The sequence below is a fragment of the Sturnira hondurensis genome, unplaced genomic scaffold, assembly GCF_014824575.4.
Source record: "Sturnira hondurensis isolate 20B ecotype Veracruz unplaced genomic scaffold, ASM1482457v3 Scaffold0021354, whole genome shotgun sequence".
In the NCBI taxonomy this organism is placed as follows: domain Eukaryota; kingdom Metazoa; phylum Chordata; class Mammalia; order Chiroptera; family Phyllostomidae; genus Sturnira; species Sturnira hondurensis.
In genome coordinates this window covers 6,819,132-6,839,968 of record NW_028093985.1, presented here as the reverse complement: position 1 = coordinate 6,839,968, position 20,837 = coordinate 6,819,132, and the positions used below count along the sequence as shown (strand labels likewise).

General features: G+C 43.1%; 1 protein-coding gene and 1 pseudogene across 1 annotated transcript in view; one reads left to right on the top strand and one right to left on the bottom strand.

Moving 5' to 3' along the window:
- Positions 1-803: 803 nt before the first annotated feature.
- Positions 804-20,837, bottom strand: part of CMYA5 (cardiomyopathy associated 5) — a 92,037-nt gene continuing 72,003 nt past the window's right edge. The window contains exons 10-13 of the mRNA XM_037032316.1: positions 8,962-9,095; positions 7,693-7,792; positions 5,510-5,683; positions 804-1,244 (exon numbers count right to left, since the gene is read on the bottom strand). Coding sequence (XP_036888211.1) covers positions 998-1,244; positions 5,510-5,683; positions 7,693-7,792; positions 8,962-9,095 — 655 coding nt within the window. The 3' untranslated portion in view covers positions 804-997. The remainder of the gene's footprint in view (positions 1,245-5,509; positions 5,684-7,692; positions 7,793-8,961; positions 9,096-20,837) is intronic.
- Positions 13,656-14,904, top strand: LOC118977417 (inositol polyphosphate multikinase-like; annotated as a pseudogene).

Sequence of the window (20,837 nt, the reverse complement as noted above, 5' to 3'; positions counted from 1 at the left end):
ACTCAAGAAAACAACAGAATTCATGTTTAAAAAACCTGTAAATATGACCCACGTATTATAGAAAGTAAGAGCAATCATCTTAACATGTATGCTAGATTTATCAACTTTGCACACGTATTTCAGGAAGATTTTGAGAGATATCAATATAATCTAAAAATGACCTAGCACTTTCCCTTAGTAAAAAAGGATGTTCCCAGCTTCTGGTAGTTGACTGTAACTCTGAGCTGAAAGTGTTTCTATTTCAAAACATAATGTGTAAAATTCTCATGTAGAAACTAGCAGTAGCCAACCCACTGAAGTGTGTTGGTTACTTACCCTGCAGCTGGTCCCGGTCCAGAGGGGCCAGCTGGTAAGAGACCGATAATAAGTTCAGACAACATGTTTTGTTTAATAGACTCTAACCATTTATTTAACAAAATGGAAATTTCTAACATCCAGCACTTTTCTACATTTAAAATTTCAGGGAAAAGAGACTTGTGTTCTACAGCATACATTATTACAAAAGAGTTCATTATCAACCTAGAAGGGTGAAAACACTTTCTCTAGTGATTAGGATTCATCATCCTTTAGTGAAGTGAGGTGACATTTTTCTTGTGGAAAAAGTCTGCGTTTCTCGTCAGAGAAGAGGTATCACAGGCGCAGTCTTTCCTCTTCACTCAGACCTGTCCTTCTGTGGATTTCGTTTGGTAACAAAGCAGTTGGAAGTCCATTTCTCTATTTTGGTTCCCAAGTCAGGTCCAAACCCTTTTAATTTAGGGAAAAACTCAAACATGTGTAAACTTCAGGGTGGAGCTTGTTTTTTCCATCCTCTTCACTCACAGGCTGCCCAAGGAAGACACGGTTTCTTGGTGGTTGTGCTCACGTGTGGATCACTGTGCATGTAGCTATTATTAGCGTAAAGTGTGTGGGACACGCTTTGAATGATGGATAGCATCCACGGGAAAGATCAGACCCTCAAATTCAAATCATTGCTCCTTCGAATTCTGAAAGCTCATGATCACTTGTGCTTTGCAGAATCTGGGGGCTCTATCCCCAGGTGCAAAGTGCATTTTCCAGGTTTCTCCAGGGCAAAGGCAGGGTGAACACCCTCGTTAAACCTGTGCCTAATGATGAAGAGCAACTGCCCACTCCCCGCATTGATAAACAGAAGCCTCTGGTTGGTGTGGTCCAGCAGAATGCCCACTCGGGCGGGATGCTCAGTCACGTGAACGTCGCTCACAATGCCACTGTAGAAAAACGTGTATCTGGAATGAAATGGAATGGAAAATTAGAAACTTCGGAAGTCTTAGAGACCACGATAAAGAAAGTCACTTGGAGACGAGGAATTTTTTCAGTTGCTAGTTTCCTTCCACAGCGAGCTGCAGTGACGTCGTCCTAATTAGCCAGATCCCTCCCCGATGCTCTAACGCATAGCGCCCCCCAACAGACGAGCATTTTTAACGATTTTGCTCCTTCTACATTAGCAAGTAGTCCCAGAATAACCAACATATGTCTCCCTTGTGATTTTTCTCAACATTCTAATTCTCTCCCAGCTGCCCACGTGTTTTAACTGCCACATTCATGATGTGTCATTCTTTTGAATAAAAGTCCTTTGAGGCTGCCACGTATTTTTTAAAGTACTGCTGGTTTGTCTTTCATAAAATGTGTTGATTTTACAGTTTAAAGATTTATAATACATAGGGCTTTTATGAAGTTCAAGACATATTTTATTATTTTTGCCCTGCTTCAGTCTTTGTACAGGCTCCCCTTCTTCCAAACCAACTTTCTTTTTCATCTTCTCCATGTTTTTGCAGCCTTGCTGCTAATGGGGTTGCCTTTGATTTGGCTCTTCAAATAAATTTAATTTGACAAGTATTCATATGGACATATCTGTGTGTCCAGCACTCTTCTAGGTCCTCTGGGAGCACGAGGGACCAAAGCCTACTGTTTTTGACCCCCAGGACCCCGCGCTCTGCTGAACAGGAAGGAGAAGTTGATGATGACTTGACGCTGGCTACAGCTGAGACTCCAGCTCAGGGCCCAGACTGGTAAAGTGTTCGCTAAACACATCTAACGGGCCTGTTTGGGCTGTGAGAGGACAGGTCCCAGGCCCAGTTGGGAAGGAGAAATTACTCAACAGAAGCAGCTAAATTGCTCTGTGCAAACAAGTGACACAAATTTGGAGGTTTTGCCTGACAATCCTAGAAATGGAAGGTGGGGCCCTGAAAGCAGGGGCAAGGAAGAAATGAGATAGGAAGAGGAAAAGGAGAGATGAGGGGAAGTTCTATGGATGTGGTAGGTCTGAGGAATGGGTCCCTAGAATCTGCATTAGTGACTCTGGTGTGGAAAAAAAGGTGAAGAACTTTGAAGACCTTGTGATGTCTCTTGAAGGCCCAGAAGCTTAAGTGTCAGTATATTGAGAAAATGGCCAGTTGGCAACTTCATTGCAGAATGAAGCTCATGTAAAAGGGCAAAGGTTTTATGGGAATGGAAAGATAAGCAAGACTCAAATGATGATAAAGGAGCCTGGAGAGCAGACAAAGGTCGCAGGTGGCAATGATGCGCCCAGCAGTGTGAGCTGGGGCTCTAACAGGAAGCTTGGGGAGCAGAGGGGCTCATACTCAGCCATAAGAATGGTCAGGCTGCACAGGTGGAAAAGAGGGAAAAGGAGATCCAGGCAGCGGGGGCAACAGAAGCAAAGATGAGGTGGCAGAACAAGCCTGTGTATCGTGAAGAACACCACCATCTGCCCGACAGGTTGGTAGTGAATGATATTAAGGATATATCATGGATAGGTAAGTCAGGAGCCAGGAACTAGCCATATGTGGCCACTTAAAATTAATTAAAATTAAATACAATTCAAAGTGCTGTTGTTCAGTCCTACTAATCACATTCCAAGTGTTCAGTAGCCACATGTGACAGCATTTTTCTATTTTTGCAGAATGTTCTATTGCACAGTACTGGTCTAGAGTTCCGAATGCCCAAGTGAGCCACATTCCTACCCTGACATAGAAGGCCCCTGGTGCCCACAGGCCCAGCCCCAGGCAGCCCCTCCCCACCATGGAGGCCAAGGAGGCAAAGACCTTCCTTGAAGATTTGGCTTCACTAGCTCCACAGGGCCTGGGATAGGCCCTGCCCTGCTTCTGCCTCCATTTCCTCCTAACTTCAGCAGTTTCTTCTCCAACCTGAACTCTGGCCTAAAATGAAGCCTGTCTGACCAAGGTCTGACTCGTTGTCCAGCTTCTGCCTATTCCTCCTTGGGACTGCTGGTTCCTAGTCAAACAAGGATCATCCAGAGGCCTGACTCTAGACACTTGTGTGGCCCCAGAGCTGCCTGTGCCAGGACCCCCACCATGAGCTGGACACATTTCAGGGATCTCACTGCTGGCCCAGACTGAGCCCAGGCCCCTTTCAGGGCCCCCTGCTCATCATCGCTCCCTGGTCACATTCCTTCTGACGTCGCCTCTTCACTGTGATCCCACCTGATTCTGACACCACTGCCGAAGTTTGTAGATTTTTGAGCAGAAAAGGATGGGACACGATGAAAATGAGGTTTTAGAAATAGTTGCCAGTTGTGACATAGGAGAGCTTGGGGTGGGCGGGGACTAGAAGAAGGGTCCAGGCATGGTGGCTGTGGGTGAGCCCAGTAAAGGAGGTGTGACACCTTGAACTAGGGCAGTAAGGTTAGGAACGGGCCGGTTCTCCTTCTCCTCAGACTCTTCATTTCTCCTTCCTGGTGTGACATCTGAACACTTGGATTCTATGCAAGTAGAATCAAGAGTAACAGTGTTCAGTTTAAAATCAGGAAGCCAGACAAAGTGAAAAACACAGGAGCGTCTGCTACAGCCATTTCCTCAGCATCCTAAAAGCTGGGGATGTTCTATCTGAAACATGAAGACACTTGAGACCTGATTTCACTTGAGACCTGATCTCACTTGAGCTGTGATCACGCAGTGGGCATACTCGTCCTTCCAGAATTTACTGAACCTGCCCTGGACCTGAAAGAGCTCTATTCCAAAATCGTTGAAATGGTTGAACAAGACATAAAATTCTGTTTTCTAGAGTTTAGAAATTTGTTTTCAGAGGCTAGTCTTTGGTTTGCATTCTAAAGGGTTCAAGTGTCTGAAGACTTTTAAAAATAAAATCAATGTTAGTTTCACATCTAAATCTGATTATAAATCCTAGGTTTGTGTGATTTTTAATGTTGGGCAGGGGCTCAGTCCTTAAGTATTGCATAATGCTAAGTATCAACTAATCATAATTGCTTTGACTTGAAATGTGACTTTAAATAGCTCTTGGAGATGGTGTCCTTATGAACCATGTCAGAGAATCCAACTGCCAAGCAGGATGCAGGAAGAAATATGCAGCCAGAGACTGCAAAATGCCAACCTGTGGGCTTTTGCCTGGGAACTTCTTAGCACTGATGGCTTTCTTTTTAAAGCATTACATTTGAATAACATCCCACATTGAATGATACTTTACAGTTTCAAAGCTCTTCCCTTTACCTGATTTCACATGATCCTCACAAGCCCAAAAGGTAGCAGACCAGGCATCACTGTCCCCTGACAAGAATGATGAGGCCTGTGCTCCACAGGTTAACCAGCTTCTGGTAAGTAGCTAACAGGAGCACAGAACCAGGACTAAAAGCAAGCTTCTGGCTTTCAGACCATTTCTCCTTCATTTGACCACGCTGTGAGCATATTTAGACCATAACATGGCTGCCCTTAATTCTCTGAGACGGACACAGGTTAATGGCTTTTTCACTTCAACCAACTAGACAATACTAACAACACAGACACAAGGTTTGCAAACTTTTTCTCTAATGGGTCAGATAGAAAATATCCTAGGCCATTCAGTCTCTGTTGCAACTAGTCAACTCTGCCATGTAGCACAGAGCAGCCATAGATAATATGTAAACAAGTGAGCATGCCTGTGTTCCAATGAGAGTTTGTGTACATAAACAGGCAGTGGGTCATATTTGGCCTGTGAGCTGCAGTTTGCTAACCCCTGATATGAACCAGTGTCGGAGGGTAATGGGGATCCACTTCTTCCTCACTCCTATTGACTCCCCCACAGGGAGGGAGCCCATTTAGCATTGCCCTGTGGAACGTCCCCACTCTGGGATGAGTTTAGAAGGAATAACTGGCCATGCATGGCCTGACAGCTCCTTCCTATTCCCTATTTCTTCATTAGGAGCATCCAAAGGAGACACACATCCTTCTCTGCTTCTGCAGGGACCAACTCTGCCTCTATCTATCAATAGTGTTCAATATTTTTAAAAAAAACAACAACCCCCCAAACAAGAAACCCCTTGCTCTCAGGTACAAGCCACATTCTCTAAAATTGGCTTCCTCAGTAATAAGAATAAGAGCTTAATCTCCATATACCTGTCCATCTGGTTTTCTTCCTTAGTTGGCTCAGAACTTGGGTAGGGAAGTAGGATGCCATTTATTAGGCCCTTGGAGTTCTCTGCTTAGACATCCACCCGTGACACTTTGATGAAGAGGGGAGGAGTAGGGCTCCAGCTTACCTCTGCGGCTCAGAGCAGTGCATGTACCACGAGGTCTCCCCTTGTCCCAGTGCACCGGCCTGCACCGCTGAGCTGGAGCAGATGCCGAGTCGATACGCCGGGCAATCTGTGACTGTGGTTTCCCAGTAATGCTGGCCATAGGCAGGCAGCTCCTCACCCAGCACTGATGGGATTCTGCAGGCAAAGTAGATCAGAACTGGCTAGCGTTTATCTCATAGACGTCAGTGTTCACAGTTTAAGCAGGACTCTATCCTTGGGCACTGCTGGAATTTAACTAAAGACATCTGTTGTTCATTGTGCCCCCAATCTGGACTTGACTGCCACAGAATTCCCTAAACTTTCAAAAAGCATTTGACATATTTTCACTGCCATATACAACATGCATATACTGCACATTGCCTCTCTTGAAGAAGCTGGGACCAGAAAATAACCAGAATAATGAAGGACAAAAAAGAAATGGCACAATCTCTGCTTTTAAAGAGGTGGCGAGAATACAAGGGAGACAGGTGGGACATTCTAAGAATACATGGCTTGCAAAGTCTTCTTACAAAACTTTCAAAAAAGACCCTCCAAAACCTTTTTTTAACAGTGAATTCCAGCACCTGCTGACTTAACAGGGCACAGAAACCAATGAGGTGCTGCTCTTGGACAGCAAGATGGCTGATGAGGCTGGCACAGAGTGCAGTCTGATGAGTGTGATGAGTGTGATGAGAAAGCAACCGGGTGTGATGAGGTGATGAGTGTGCTTTTTACAGGCTTGTGGTCAACATTCTTTGGGACTCTGGCCTCTTGGGATTTGTAGTAGGTGCACCTGAAAGGTTGTTGAAAGGTCTCTTTTTGTTTCACCTTAGCTATTTTTATAAGAGGCACTGGGAAAGGAAACGAAGCACTTTCACCTGCTGATGGGTAACCTTGTTTGCACGAACTACTCAGTGTTGCTTTAAAATGGCTGAGACAGCCAGAAAGCATTTTTAATTTAAGCAATGTTAATATTCAGTCAGCACCCTTCTCCCCTTTAATAGATGAGAAAATGATTAAGGCAATGGAGTATGTTTCACTTTCCATGTCTTCCCCCAACCACAGTTCAGAGAGGTGGCCACAGACAGGCCCCTGCTCTCTGGAGCAAAGCCTGCCCCCTGACATCTGGGAGATAATTTTTAGGTTAACCAATAAATAAAATTCTAGTATTATAGATGAGCTCTTACCAACCAATCTATTTCTTTCCTTTTTGATTTTTGGAAGTTTTAAAAAAGACGGAGAAGCCCAATCTAGTCAACCTATTTTTTAAATATTTTTTTCTGAATTTACTCATTAGTGTATCTTTTGCATCTACAGTGTTCTGGGCCCCATGTTAGATTCTGGGGACTCAAAGATGCAGACAGTAGGGCTGTTGCCTGAGGATTATTCAAAATCGAGCGGTGGACAAATGACTCTACACATGCTCAGACCCTTTCACAGATCAAGTCAAAGGGTTCCAGGGCCCAGAGAAGGCTTGGCCGTTTCCAGGCGCAGGTAACACCTGAGCTGGGGCAGAGGCCAGTGAATAGCAACCTGAGAGGAAAGCCGTGCAAGTCCCGCTGGCCAGCTCAGTGCTTCACTGTGAGTGCTTGCTGGCAGCCTACACCAGTGCCAGCAGTGGCCTGTGTTTATACGGGTTAGGGTTTTCAAAAGCCTTTCACGTATTTTCTTCCACTTCAACCTTAAAAATAACCATGAGTGATTACGGGCAGATTGTAGAGCACACTCCCCACTGTGCACTCAGGTTTGAGCACTAGAGGCGTTGGGGATGGGCTGGAAAGCCTGCATGCAAGTCCTCCACGTGGCCAAGCTAGAAACTCCACAAATGCCATTCTCCTCTATTTCTTTCCAAGTGGATGGATGCAAAATCTGGTTTGCTACTGAAAAACAATGAAGAATTAACCCAGATTCTTTTTTCATTAAACCAGAGATAATAACTTAAAACAGCCTATGTTTTAAACAAACCATCTGTGCTTCTATTTCCAGTAAAACTATTGACGCTATCTCTGTCACTTTTCCCCTTCCCAGTAACGAGCCATAACAAAACTGTACATGTGAGCACACATTTGTATTCAGTACCACACATCAGGCATGTTCATTAACCCAAAACTGTGCACAGTGAGGCCACAGTCAGAATATTCTATTGCAGATCCCCTTCTACTCACTCTGTCAGCCGTCTTCTCTCGGAGAAACTGATCACTGTGCCATCTGAGGAAATTTGCAGAGCAGGATGAGCTGTTTCTCTCAACAAGCGAAATCTGGTTCCTAATGCATTTAGAAAATATGGTTATAGCATCGCCCCAATGTCAAGCGCTATCCCTAGGCCAAGTCCCATATTTCAGACCTTAATCTGCCCTTCTCCTGACATCAAAGCAGCCCAATGTTTTTAGATCCACAGTGAAAATTTCATAAGGCATTAGTGAGCGCCAGCAGCTGGTTACCTCTACTGGTGTGTGCCTCCTGAACTAGAACGTGCTGCGCTATGCAATGTGTGCTCCTTACACCAGAGCACACATCACCTGGACTTGAGTTAGAAATGCAGAATCCCAGGCACCACCCCAGACCTACTGAATCAGAACCTGTATTTTATAAGAACCTCAGGAGATTCATGTGCTTATTAAAGTTTAAAAATGCACTGGTGTTTGGTGAAGGCATGGTTCCAACAGTGGAAGGTACGAGCACTATGGAGGGACGTAGGGGAAACAGTTCTGGGCAGGCAGCCCTCCTGTCTCCTCTTTGTTAGTGTCGGGCAGTCCCTAACTACATCACAAATGAGACACATGCACGAGTTTTTGCTGGTTAAGCACATCACTTAATGTGCTCACTCAATCTTGTGCCATCCTTGGGTTTAGGATAAAATAATGAAATGATTGCCTTTCCATTCCCCATTCTTTTCACAATAATTGAGAACAGCCAAACATTTGTGTTGGCATAATCTGGATTATTTTCTCCAAAATGTCATTGAAAAGTTTTATCACCTCCTCGGGTTATTGTTCACCCATTCAAAGAAACATTAATTGGCACAAACAATGTGGTGTGCACACACAAACAGAGGACTAAGACGGAAGCTTACAATGCAATAAAATAAGAGTATCCCCATCCCCCACACACTGAAAACATACAAATCACAACACATCGTGGGGCAAACCAGAGTCATCTGGGGAAACCAAACACGCACGTCAGGGCCCATCCTCAAGTCAATCAGATCAGGATCTCCAGGAGTGGGGCTCGGGCACTGGTATTTTTTAAGCACCCTGACAGACTGCTAGTGGGTAGCCAAGGTTGAGGCCCTCTAAATCAGAAAAATAAAAGAAACTTCTTGACCCTTGACCAGTCTTGGGTCGTCATGCCAAAAGCCTAGCCCAGCCAGCGGTTTGGGGCCTTTCGGAGGATGCCTTGGAGGATGTCTTCGCTGCGCACAAAGGAGAAAGTACCTCTGGTAGAAATGAGTGCAGCTTCACTCTGTTCGCTTGTTCCAAATGTATTGATGGCTCTCACGTAGAAGAAGTAATTATCACTGGGCTGGAGGCTAACCTTCAGCTGGAGTCCTTTAATTCCAGAGAAAGATCTAAATACAGAGGGAGAACAGTAATCTTAAATGTAATGCAAGGTGGCTCCTCACACCAGAAGCACACGTCACCTAGAAGTGGGTCGGAAATGCAGAACCCCAGGCCCCACCCCAGACCTACTGAATCAGAATCTGTATTTTGACAAAATATGTCTCATCATATTTCAACCCTATAGTGAACAAACATCTTTTATGAACAACATAGAACTTATTTTTATTCTCTTTTAATGACCACCAGTGTTAGCAAGCAAGATTGTACAAGGTAGTCACTGTTCGCTAGGAGTACTTTATGAAATTATTTCTGCCTTTGTCAACTTTTGTCCAACAGATGGCTTTCAAACTGCTCTGTGGAATAAAACCAGACAAATGTTTTTAAATTCAGTATCAGTTAATGAATTTTATTTATCAATTTTGGTTCAGGGGGCACTCTTGGATTAAGACGATGTTAAAACAATCTATAATACAAAAGACCCTAATCTCCTCAGTAACAAATCTAGAATCATGGAAAACTTAATGTGAGTGATGATTCTGTACATGGTCATCATGCTGAAGTTATAGAAACAGAATGTTCTCTAAAGAACACAATGCTTTTTAAGGTAAGCTTAATTCTGGCAAGAAAAGAGAATTCTAATTGCCAAATAAACAATGCCCCCCAAACTGCTATTCCTAAAATTCCCATTTACAGTGAAAGAAGATGACAGTGGTGGCAGCTAGCTGGCAGCAGGCTCGGAGAGCACATTGTAGCAGCCCGCCATTTAAATACCAACGGCCTTGCTGGTGTCGAAGAGGGAGCTCTCGGAAGCTGTCAAGGAGCAGTTTTGTGCCTTTTTTCAGTTCTCTTGGTTCTGCTTGATATCATGGCCTAGAGCATTTATACAAATAAAGCACACAAGTGCTCTTCCCTTTGGCCTCCATTTGGAGAGGCTTTGGAGAAAGTTACAAGTTAGTTTTTCACTAATGAAAGAATTCTTGCCCTGGCTGGCGTGGCTCGGTGGATTGAGCAGGGGCTGCAAATCAAAGGGTTACTGGTTCCATTCCCCTCAGGGCACGTGCCTGGGCTGTGGGCCAGGTCCCCAGTAGGGGGCGTTTGAGAGGCAACTGCACATTGATGTTTCTCTCCCTCTCTCTCTCTCTTTCTCCCTCCCTTCCCTTCTAAAGTAAATAAATAAAATCTTTAAAAAAAAAAAAAAGGATTTCTGACCCAAGTACTAAGGACCGTTCCTGTTTTGGGGAGCTGTGCAGTAGATGGCAGCCAATGAAAACAGCAACACGTGGCTTTCATGTTCATTCTCAGGAGGGGGTTTTGTAAACATCTGTTTGCTTTGTTGTTCTTGCATTTCTTTCTGTTTGTTTTGCTGTTTATGAACATACCACAACAGCTTCAGAATCAAAGGGTTGCCACTATTCATTCATAGATTTTTTTAAGGTTAGTCCCACTTCTGTTGATTTATTTCGCTTATCACTACCTACCTTAGACAATAGCATGAAGAACTCGGAAAGGGGAAAAAAGTAATTGACTCAGAACACAAATTAATTGATAAGTTTTTTAAACCATAAAATCTTTACAGAATAACAAGCTTCCTACCCTTACCCCTCCGTTTCTAAAAGCACAAAAACTCCAAAGTGTTCCTCAGAAAGAAGGGGGGAGGGGAGAGGAGGAGAGCCTGGGTCTATTTATGTATCTGCTCTTCAGTCCCTGTGTCTGGCAAAGGCCAGTGAGTGTAAACCCTGAAATGTTATTGGTTGTTATTTTAGAACATACCATCTGACCAGAACCTGGGGGAGCGTACTATCTTTAGATGTGCTGAGAATGGGTCCCTGCAACTGAGCCACATGTCCACTGACAACTAATTATGCTTCAGTTAATTAAAGAAAATATGTCCTACAACTGAAAATTTAATTCCCAACTAATATCTAGAATATCATTCTGGGGTAAATGTATGGCTTATTTAATTTGAATTGATGTCTGAAGAGATGTTTTAAATGTATATTATTTATAGTAGGCAGTAAAATTATTATCTCAATAAGCACATTGAGGTCTCAACTGAATTTCAGACTTCATCATTCATTAAATAAATATTTATTGATCACTTATCATGTGCACAGCCCTGTCTCTGCCTGAGGGGAAGTTAGATAAATAAGGAAATTTCATCTCTAGAAACTAGATAGAACTTACTGACTTCATTTTGAAACAATGCAATTGTTAAACGCCAAGGATACTGTTCTGGGGGGTGTTTCCACTTATGTTTTATGAAGTTTGTCAAGGAGGAAATTCCACATATATAGTCAACTGCATGCTGTGTTCACTAAAGTATATAAGCCAAATATAGGATCAGATCCTTCTTTCGGTGCCTGAACGGGTCATGTAGACTTCACGAACTTGCACAATGACCTCACTGAGTCTGTGAAACATAATCACCAGGCCTTTAAATGAAAGTAATACAAAGTGTGGTAGCGTTTCATTGTTTAGAAGCTGGCATTGTATGATCAAGAACCAAGAAGAAAGCAAAAATGCTTAGATATAAATGGCTCATTTCCATGCCTATTTATTTTTTTGTGTGATCTCACTTAAATGTCATAAAACCCTTCGTGTCAGCTGTCCCTCCTTTTTATCCAAATGAAAACTTAAAAAATTTTTGAAACTATATATATATATATATATATGTATATGTTTTTTTAAATTTCAAAAACAAAAATTTGTCAAAATTGCAATGGAATCCACATGACTTATAATGGGCCTGCAGTTTGCCAAATTCAAATCCACAGAATATTCAAACTGAGGTAAGTGATTAGACAGCTAATGAAACCACAGCAAACTGTCAGTGCTTAATAAGAAGGGATTTTAGCTTTATCGTGATCTGTTAGAAGCCTAGAGCCTTCTAGGCTTTAGGCTTTTGAAGTAACATTCAAAAGACAACAAGAAATGTGACTCAAATGATCTCACTCGGTGTTGTAAGTGTGGGATTCGCCTAGAAGAGCCACAATGCAGTGGAGAAGGAGAGCTTTGTGTGTGTAGTTTCCAGGAATGCGAGGGCAAGGAAGTGTCTGGAGGCCCTGACTCAGCAGCAAATTAGCCGATCACTATGGCTGGTGGAAGTAAGCACACTGTGGAGCAGTCACAAAGCTCTGAGTCCGGCAGGTCTCCAGGGGACGCTCCACCTGCCCATCCCTCCTCTGGCAGGACAAAGGACCTTTGTTAAACTCCAATGCTGTAAAGAGGACAGAAACAACTTAAAGGAGACCCACTGTCTCCTCAGGAGTCTGAACAGCAACCATGTGAAAGACACCGGTCACTCCTGGGTTTTTGTTTGTTTGTTTTTTGTTGTTTTTGTTTTTCAGAAGGCAAATAAGTGGAAGCTACCAGGAGGCTGATGTCTGCTCAATATCATGAACACCCTACTAGCCTGAGCCCTTTCCTTCTTTAGTTTTCACAAGGAATGATCGAAAAGTTTGCCAGATGCTACAAAGTAAAAAAAAAAAAAAAAAAAAATTAGTGCCCTGATGCTTAATGAGAAAATACTAAAAGCATTCCCATTAATTCAGTCAAAGGGACAGACATGAGGTTAAAAAGCTGGGAGATAGGAGGTAAAATTGTTACTATTTGCAGATGATATGACTGTATTTAGAAAACATAAGAAGATTAGCTAAAAAGCTCTTACACAATGAGAAAACTCAGTAAGATGGCTACATGTGAAACTAATATAAGAAATCAAAAGCCTTCCTATACAAATAACCAAATAAAAATAAAACAAGAGAAAGAACTGAAAAACTCTTATATAATAAAAAAACTCAGTGAGATGGCTAGGTGTGAAACTAATATCCATAAGAAATGAAAGACTTTCATATAGCCCTGACCAGTGTGGCTCAGTTGGTTGGGTATCCTCCTGCAAAGCAAAAGGTCATTGGTTCAATTCCCTGTCAGGGCATGTGCCTGGGTTGTGGGTTTAGTCCACAGTCGGGATGCGTGCTAAAGAAAATGATCAATGTATCTCTTTCACATTAATGTTTCTCTCCCTCTCTCCCTCTCTTCCCCTGTCTCTAAAAGTAAATAAACAAAATCTTTTTTAAAAAGCCTTCAAGCCCTGGCTGGTGTAGCTCAGTGGATTGAGTGCAGGCCTGTGAACCAGACAATCGCGGTTTGATTCCCAGTCAGGGCACATGCCTGGGTTGCAGGCCAATTCCCGGCAGGGGCCAGTTCCCAGCAGGGGATGCACAAGAAGCAACCATACATTGATGTTTCTCTTCCTCTCTCCTTCCCTTACCCTCTAAAGATAAATAAATAAAATATAAAATAAATAAATAAATAAATAAAGCCTTAATCTACAAACAACTAAATAAAGATATAACAAAAGAAAGACCTTATTTAAATGGTGGCATCACAGAGACCCCCTAATAGCCAAAGCAATCTTAAGAAAGTAGAACAAACTTGAAGGTATCACACACCCTGCTTTCAAACCATACTATGAAGCTATAGTCATCAAAACAGTATGGCAGGGAGCACAGGGTAGCTGCAGGTCTCTCCTCATGGCTCCATCTTGAGGGCTGTGCCAGGCTGGTGCCATGCAAGAGCAGCAGGAGCAGAAAGCACTGTCTACTGGAAGTTCGACAGGGAAGTACAGAGCCTATGTGGTGTGATGGGCTCCCTCCCTGGACCTCAGCACTCAGATGCAGAACCCCCATGTCCTCTCACAGCTGAGCCTGAGCGGTCCCCAGGTTCTTCCGTGCCCTCTCCCTCCCCGCTGTTTTGCTGCCCTAGTTGCCACGGCTACTTCAGCAATGGAGCCGCCATCCTGCCTCGCGCCTGAGGCATCCAGCCCTGACCCCAGAAATGCAGACCCCACCTATGAGGAGGACGACCTCTAAGAGCATCCCAAAACTGGTAGGTGGCAGGCTGTATGCCCCTCTCATCTCAGGTGCCTGGTACATGAAGGGAAGGACAAAGCGGGTATCTGGCAACATCCAGACGGCACAGTTTCTAAACAAGTACAGCCACCTCTAAAGGGCCCAAGAGAGTCAGAATTCTATAATATGGTTCATGCTGCTGATCGCACTGATGGTGTTCTTTTATAACTGCAAAAATATTTGCCCAAATATTGCGGCATCTGGTCACCTCCCAGTACACCAAATGATTTATACATAAAACTAGATGACATGACCCATAAATTTAATGAGCCCCATATAATGGATGTAAAGAAAGGGTGAAAAAGCTATGATCCTTTTGCCTCATCTGAGAAGATTCAGCAACGGGTCAACAAGTGCCCACTAATGGAAGAGATCTGGTTCTTGGTGCTTGGCATGAGAGTGTATCATGTTCATTCTGATCGGTATGAGACACAAAACCAACACTATTGAAGAAGCTTAACAAAAGAAACTCTAAAGGGTGGAGTTTCCGGTTTTTTCATAGTGGATTCTGCTTAAGAAAAGATGCTGTTGTTGCCAGTATTCGGAAGGCTGAGAGTATCCTGCAGTGGTTTGAAAGCCAGAAGCAGTTTAACTTTTATGCAAGTGCATTACTATTTGTTTATGAAGGTTCATCTCAGCCAACTACTACAAAATCAAATGACAGAACTTTGGCAGAAAAGTTTTTGTCCAAAGAACAACTCTCAGACACATATGTACTAGAGTATAATAATAACTTTCAAGTGTTAAGTTCCACAGCAAATGGAAAAATAGAGGCTTCAGTAGGCAAAAGCTTTTCCAAGATGCATGCTTATCACAAAAAATGTACTCAAAAAAGCATCACAATCAGACTTCACTGAAAGTTGAAAATATAGCCCTGGTTGGTATGTCTCAGTGGATTGAATGCTAACCTATGAACCTAAGGGTTGCTGGTTCGATTCCCAGTCAGGGCACATGCCTGGGTTGCAGGCCAGGTCCCCAGTTGCAGGCATGAGAGAGGCAACCTCACATTGATGTTTCTCTTCCTTTCTTTCTCCCTCTCTTACCCTCTCTCTAAAAATAAATAAATAAAATCTTTAAAAAAGAAAAGTAAAAGTATAGAGCAAGGCAATGGGTGGCAAAGAAAATGGGTGGCATAGTAACTGCCCCTGAAGAGGAGCATTGAGTAGGTAAAGTATAGGTAGAATGGGGGCTTAATTTTCACTGTATTCCCTTTTTGTATCTTTTAAATTTGTACCATATATATAAACTATCTATCCAAAATTAATTAAGTAATTTATTTTTAGAGCTATATTATAAAGCTCATGCATTTAGGAATTGATTATGTTTGCAGAATGCACATTAATTTGAACTTTGTAAAGTAGCTTCTGTAAAAGTTTGATAATTTAACAATTAACCACCATCAAAATTAAAAGAGAAGCAACTGTATGGGAGAACACATTGGCCAATGATACCTTGGACAAAGGTTTAATCTCCCAAATATATAAATAAATCATACCACTCAACACCAGGAAGACAAACAATCCAATTAAAAAATGGGCAAAGGACCTGAATAGACACTTCTCCAAGGAGGACATACAGATGGCCCATAGACATATGAAAAATGCTCAATGTCACTAATCATCAGAGAGATGGAAATTAAAACTCCAATGAGGTATCACCTCACACTGGCCAGAACGACCATCATTAACAAATCAACAAACAACAAGTGCTGGCAAGGATGCGGAGAAAAGGGAACCTTAGTGCACTGCTGGTGGGAATGCAGACTGGTACAGACACTGTGGAAAGCAGTATGGAGTTTCCTCAAAAAACTAAAAATGAAACTGTCTATTGACCTACAGATTACACTGCTGGGAATATGCCCTATGAATCCCCAAACACCAATTCTAAACAACTGATGCACCCCTATGTTCACAGCAGTGCTATTTACAACAGCCAAGTGCTAGAAACAGCCTAAGTGCCCATCAGTAGATGAGTGGGTCAAAAACTGTGGTACGTTAACACAATGGAACACCGCACAGCAGAAAGAGAGAAGGAGCTACCACATTTTTCGACAGCATGGATGAAAGTGGAAAATATTATGCTAAGTGAAATAAGCCAGTTGGTGGAAGACACATATCATACAATCTCACTTATAAGAGGAATCAAATGAACAAAATAAACTAACAAGCAAAATAGAACCAGAGACATGGAAACATGGAACAGACTGACAGCTGTAACGAGCTGGGGGGATGGTGGAAAGAAGGGGGAGGGACTAGTCAAAGAACATGTATGAATGACCCATGGACATGGACAACGGTGTGGGACTGACTGTGGGAGTTGGGGTGGGCTGGGCTGGGCTGAAGGAGGGCAAAGAGGGGGAAATTGGGACGACTGTAATAGAATAACAATAAAAACCCAAACAATTCACGTGGAATGGAAGGAAGGCATGCATATGTGCTCAAGGTAACCCAAAGGGCTAATAGCCATGGGGAATGGCTGTTCTCTGCACCTGGATCTACGCGTGTTGTCTCCCGGAGTGGGGAGGGCAGCGTGCGTACAAATGATATGGAGGAACCCAGTGCTGCGACTCCTGGGAGCAGCCTAGGAGGGAGCTGTCAGTGCGACAGAGGGCTACGTAACACGTGTTTTCAAAAACACAGTGGGCTCTTCCCGGCACTCCTGTTGACAACCCATTCAATATGAATTGTGAACAGAGCACACTTCTGGGGCCTATGGGGACCAGCTAGCTACGGGGTGTTTCCCAAGCCTGCCTGGGCACATTAAACCTTCTGAATCAAAATCTCTTAAGTGAGGGCTGTGAATCTAAATGTTAACAAGCATCCTCATTAGGTCGATCAGTTAGGTTTGGGAAACACAATCATAAGAAGTGTGGGGTGAGAAGGGATGGGAGGGTGAAGCAGGAAAAAAAAGAAAAATATGTGAGAACATAAAGCCACACTAAATACAAAAACAACTAACTAAATAGTTGTAGTGGTTGGAAGCCATTTATAAAACTTTAATTGTACATATGCAACTTTTTGTTTACAAAGAAAATTTTTGGTTAAATTAGGAGTAGGAAGAACATTCTTTATATATTGGTTCTCATTTTTTTTAAAAACTTGGCCAATAAAAATATTTGAACAGGACTATTTATCTTCTGATAAATGAGGATGTTATGAGACTCACTGTTAACTAAACATCACTATTGGTTCATAATAGTGCAGAAACCTGAGACGAGGGCTAGACGTGGCTGACCACAGGATTCGGGCTTTCCTGTAATTACAGTTCTCGCAAAACCAGAGTGAGCCGAGGCCTCTAGCAGAAGGGTCCTGGATTTTTGTTTTCTCTGCACCACCCTCCAAGGCCTCAACGGATCATTTATATTTCAGACAGAGAACCCCAGAAGCCTAGTAACATTCATTCTCATGGAACCTCTAACCTCTCCTTCGCCACTTCAAGGCCACCCATGTGGACAATTACTTGAGGTCCCACAGAACTTGCCTGTACAGAAGAGTGATTTAACATTATGCTTTCAGGTCCCACTTATAAAAATGATTATATAGGGAAAGATTTTGTGAAACTGCTCTTAAAGACAATTACTATTATCTTGTTCAATAGCCCTTATATAAATGTCTGCATGAAAAATTCATCTTAGAGCTGAATGTCAAGAAATATAATTGTCTCTCTTAGTGAAATGTTGTGCTTTCTTTTTAAAGAGACAAGTTATGTAATCTCTTTCTTTCTCACTCTTGCTCTCTCCCCCTCTCTCCTGTTTTCATCTTAGCTGCCAGGAAGTACAGATTTAAATTTTATGTCCCACGGAGGTACTGTTCTTAACCCATGCTTTCTGATACAGTCTCCTCACCCCTGCATTATCTGGCTCTTGTTCTTATAGGATTGTTTTTAATGGTTCTAGTACATCTGGGCCTTTTACTGGAATACCTCTGGAAATTGACAGAACACAAGTTAGAAGTGAAGGAACAGGTTGGTTTCCATTGACTGGGGTTTTACTATACAACCAGTAGCTATATAGGATTTTAAATAATCAAAGTTAAATCAGATGCATTTGGGAAGATTTAGGAAAAGCTGAATGCCAAGAATGCTGGGGGCGGAGAGGACTCATTTTCCTATTAGTCACTCTCCCAAGGGCTCCTTGCAGAGGGATGTTACAACCTGGGTCAGGAAACCAACACTACATAAAGGCGAGCTCCTAGTTCACAGTGACTTAATGAAATTTGGCTCAATCATGTCAGTGACCCTCCTGTCACCCTGTGAAGCAAGAATGGGGCAGGAATACTGCCTCCTTTACCCATGGGTTGCAGAAAAGTTTAAGTCATTTGGGGTTGACCATTGGTCACCACCTAATCAGCTTAGTAAAAAGTTGTTTTTTTTTAAAGAAAGAAATGCTGGGATTTTTCACCTCATTCAGGCACTAAGTTCATTAGGAAACTCATCCTTATTTGTCCTTACTACAGAGACGGAGCGGTAGGTGTCCCTGGCTGGAACACCCAACTGTGACAGACAACTCTCTTCCTGTCCCACTACATGTGGCCCTCAAAGCTGGAAGCAGAAGGAGTGTGAGCTCACAGGCCCAGCACCCAGAGTTCAGCTCGCCTTAGCCCAAGGGTCTCCCTGCCCCTGGCCCTGGTCCGGGGTGGGGAGCAGGTGGTCTGCTACCAACTAACTCCATGGCATACTGAGTCTCACAGATTTGTCATTCAGTGCACAGCTTCTCTCTGTGCAGCCCACACAGCGCATCCCTGTACTATATTTCTCTCAGTTTTCCCTCCTCCACCCACAGTTCTGCTGACTTCTCTCCACACAGGAGAGACAGAACAGCTGAGGAAACAGCCGAGCGGTGGAAAATTTTTGAAAGTGTTTTGGGCCCACCCAACCTGAGGAGAGCATTCAAAGAAAAACAGGAAAGGGTGAGTAGGAGCTCCCTCAGCCCCCGCACACAAGCCGGGGATTGTCACTCCCGCCTACCCTCAATCCCTGCAGGGGCCGACCGCTGCGATGAGCTACTGGTGCCCACACAACAAAGTATGCAAATGTGTTTTCTGTGGGGATTATGGCATGGAGGGAATTGCTTGGATATTTCAGACCCTGTGTCAAGGAACTGGGGTCACAACAGGCTCATTTCACTCGAACACCCACCATAAGAGTTGAACCAGCACTTTTGGCCTTAAATTGGAATATCCTAGAGGCTATCACACTGACAGAACAAACGCAGGTCTGTGTTTCTCTGTGTGTGTGCGCATGTGCATGTTGTCGTATTACTCAGCCTTTTCACTTCCTTTCAACTTCTCTTCCTACTCCAGACCAGAGCTCTCAAGGCTTTCTGTCTTTTCAGGGACTGAGTGTGATGAGAAAGAGATGCGAAGTCATTTAGTTCCTAGTTCTATTTAGTTCTCTCTCTCTCTTCTTTGCTAGAGATTCCAGCCAGTTAAATGACTTGGAGTTGGCAAGCTCAAAAAATTAGCTAAGCTCATCATTCATCTGTTCATTCATTAAACAGACATTTATTGAATATCTACACAGATAAGGCCCCAGCCCTCACCTACTCAAACGGAGTCAGTCACATTCAAAAGAAGTCATCTTTGATCCTCTTACTTCCCTGCAATAGACTCCAGATTAATTTTTGGATCTGGTTCAAAATAGGGTTTTTGCCTAGAACTTAGAACCTGTGTAAGGGTGATGCAAGCAATGGATAAACAGGAGTATAAGTGTCCTGCACTATCAGTGACCCTTGAAAAGGTTTCTGGCCTATAGATTAGACTAGTTCTGTCTCCTAGTTAAGTAGCCAAGCACTAAAATGAGCTCATTCACCATTCTTCTTCACTTTATTGGCACAGTCCCCCCAGACTCCCAGCCCCTCATTTTGAATAAGAAACTATTTTCAAAGCTGGCCTAACTTTCTTTGTTGGTGCCAGTATTACAGATGCAATGCTAATTGATATTTACCCATTTAGGTAACATATATTTATTGAGTAGCTACACTATGCCAGACAGTCCCAGGCATGGAGGTTGCAACTTTACATAATGATTCTTTCACGCAGTCAAGTGAGTGGGATCAGACAACTCTTGACTTGCTGTTCTTCCCAAACACACACACAAAAAAACTTTAATTATGCACTGCTGGGAAGAAAACCAAAGTAAAGAATGTGGTTCTAATAGAAGGGAAAAGTACGGATGGATTGTTTGCTTCTGTTGACTAGCGGTGATCAAGTTTCGAGGTTCTTTATTTATCAGTTCTACGGTCTGACTGACTGTCTACAGCTGGCATCTTTGAGGCTAAGCAATATCCATTATAGCTAATGTTTTCTAGAGTTCTGAAGCACCAGACACTGTAAGGAATGTTTTAAAGTAGTTGTTAGAACCAGCCAGATGGTCAAAAGACCTAAGACACATGGCTGCTCCAAAACAGCAGAATTTTCCTTCCCTCCTGAACTCTTAAATTTGAGAACCAAAAGAAATAGCAAAGAGTTTTGCAGCCCTGGGCCTCGGAGATTAAGGATGAATCATTCCACAGTCTGTTGATGCCCACCTGGGGTATAAGGCCTTGAGCCTTCTTTATTGGTGAGGGATGACTCTGATCTGGTCCAAGAGCAACAAGACTTAGCAAATGAGCAAGGGAGTGATTTGTGGCCAACGAAATTTTGCTTGCTTCAGAAACATATCTATTGTCAGGCCAGGAAAGATCCAGAGGCTGGAGAGTCATCCCCGGGCTGTGGGTTGGACATACCATTCCACCTCCTGGCACTGACAGGCCTTTTTGCACCTAATTGGAAAACAGCTCCATCTCCAACACAGCTCCAAACTGTCAACAAGGCTCTGCATGTGGAATTTCCCTTAATTTCT